General features: G+C 60.3%; 2 protein-coding genes across 2 annotated transcripts; one reads left to right on the top strand and one right to left on the bottom strand.

Annotated features, from left to right (window-relative positions):
* Positions 1-84: 84 nt before the first annotated feature.
* On the top strand, positions 85-526 carry LOC109341960 (histone H3). The gene has a single exon (XM_019579927.1). The coding sequence runs from the start codon at positions 103-105 to the stop codon at positions 511-513; it is 411 nt and encodes a 136-aa protein (XP_019435472.1). The 5' UTR covers positions 85-102; the 3' UTR covers positions 514-526.
* Positions 527-1,165: 639 nt separating this feature from the next.
* On the bottom strand, positions 1,166-1,798 carry LOC109341961 (histone H1-III-like). Its single transcript, XM_019579928.1, has one exon. It carries the CDS (start codon positions 1,796-1,798, stop codon positions 1,166-1,168), a length of 633 nt encoding a protein of 210 aa, XP_019435473.1.
* Positions 1,799-2,038: the final 240 nt, after the last annotated feature.

Genomic DNA, 2,038 nt, shown 5'->3' with positions numbered 1-2,038 from the left:
CTCGCCGCCGAGCGGCAGCCTCGCGCACCCTACAAATACAGGTCATTTGACGCTGCGCGGCATCAGTTCGTCGTCGTCAGTCGTCCGAGCAAGTTCGCTATCATGGCCCGTACCAAGCAGACCGCCAGGAAGTCCACCGGAGGCAAGGCGCCTAGGAAGCAGCTCGCTACCAAGGCTGCCCGCAAGTCCGCCCCGGCCACCGGAGGTGTCAAGAAGCCCCATCGTTACCGCCCCGGTACCGTCGCTCTTCGTGAGATCCGTCGTTACCAGAAGAGCACTGAGCTTCTCATCAGGAAGCTCCCCTTCCAGCGCCTTGTTCGAGAAATTGCGCAAGACTTCAAAACCGATTTGCGATTCCAATCCAGCGCCGTCATGGCCCTGCAGGAGGCGTCCGAGGCCTACCTGGTTGGTCTCTTTGAGGACACCAACTTGTGCGCCATCCACGCCAAGCGCGTCACCATCATGCCCAAGGACATCCAGCTTGCCCGCCGCATCCGCGGAGAGCGTGCTTAAGTCTTTTCCGAACCCCTTCGGGAGAGCAAACAAATCGGCCCTTTTAAGGGCCAAAATTTCTATCCCGAGAGGATAACTTACGCAAAGACTATCGCCACCCATCCCTAAAGCCCCATCACGCACAATCAATCACAGAAAGATAGACGCGAGAGAGAGAGTCCGCGTACGCGAGTTGCGCTTAAGACCCGCCCTAAGGACGGGTGTCTTAACGACGACCGTACTCGTACTCGACGCGCACACATACACACCGCTTCAATCGCTCGTCTCGGTTGCATGCTTTAAAGCCTCTCGCGCGACACGCTGCACCGCCGCTGCGCTTAACCCCTTCAAGGCCTCCGGGCGGGCCGAACGAATGAATGCGTGTACTGCGTGTTGCCTACCCTCCGTTCCGCAGGCGCTCCCCGCACTGACAGCTCAACATCCGCGCACCCGCGCCCGTGTGTGTGTGTGTGTGTGTGTGTGTGTGCTTGTGTGCGCGCGTGTGAGTGTGAGTGAGAGGACAACAGGGTTTACTATCATTTTTTTTTTCAGATTTAAGTCTTTGCAAGAGTCAACTCTCTCGGGAGAGAATTGTTAGCCTTGAAAAAGGCTGTTTGTATGCCACTTAAAAAAGCGGCTACGTTGGGAGAAGGGCGAGAGGTCGAGAAACCCTTCACTTCTTCTTGGCGGGGGCGGCCTTCTTGGCTGCCTTCGGCTTGGCGGGGGCGGCCTTCTTGGGCTTGGGCGCCTTGGGCTTCTTGGCGGCCGGAGCCTTGGTGGCCTTCTTCGCCTTGGAAGGAGACTTGGGCTTCTTGGCAGCAGCCGCGGGCTTCTTGACCGCCTTGACGGACTTCTTCTCGGCGGCGGGCTTCTTCGCGGCAGCGGGTTTCTTTGCTGCAGCGGCGGCGGGCTTCTTGACGGCCTTGGGCTTCTTGGTGGCAGCAGCGGCGGCCTTGGGCTTCTTCTCGGTCTTCTCGGCCTTCTCCTTGGTGGCCAGCTTGAAGGAGCCGGAGGCGCCCTTGCCCTTGGTCTGGACAAGCTTGCCAGCGGCGACGGCGCCCTTCAGGTACTTCTTGATGAAGGGGCTCAACTTTTCGGCGTCGACCTTGTAGTTGGCCGACACGTACTTCTTGATGGCCTGCAGCGAGGAGCCACCCCTCTCCTTGAGGTTCTTGATGGCGCCGTTGACCATGTCCGCAGTCTTGGGGTGTGCGGGCTTGGCGCGCGGCTTCTTCGCGGCGGCAGCGGACTTGGCGGCCTTCTTGGGGCTCGCGGCCACGGGAGCGGTAGCTTCGGCTTCAGACATGTTGATACACAGCGGAGACGTACTTGTTGACGACGAGCGAGAACAGGATAGCGCGCCGCGTCGGGAGCGGTCTGACTACATGAACGCGGCAGAACGGCGACGCAGACGGCGCACCACCACGGGCGCGGGACGGCTCGCGCGGCACGCGCGACGTGCTCGCGCAACACTTCTAACCGACTTTTCACCTAATAGGACACGACCCACGTCCGAGACACGCATACGAGGCGATTCAGGAGACTC

This window comes from Lupinus angustifolius, unplaced genomic scaffold (genome assembly GCF_001865875.1).
Source record: "Lupinus angustifolius cultivar Tanjil unplaced genomic scaffold, LupAngTanjil_v1.0 Scaffold_1140, whole genome shotgun sequence".
Lineage (NCBI taxonomy): Eukaryota > Viridiplantae > Streptophyta > Magnoliopsida > Fabales > Fabaceae > Lupinus > Lupinus angustifolius.
This window is presented reverse-complemented; position numbering and strand designations above follow the sequence as displayed.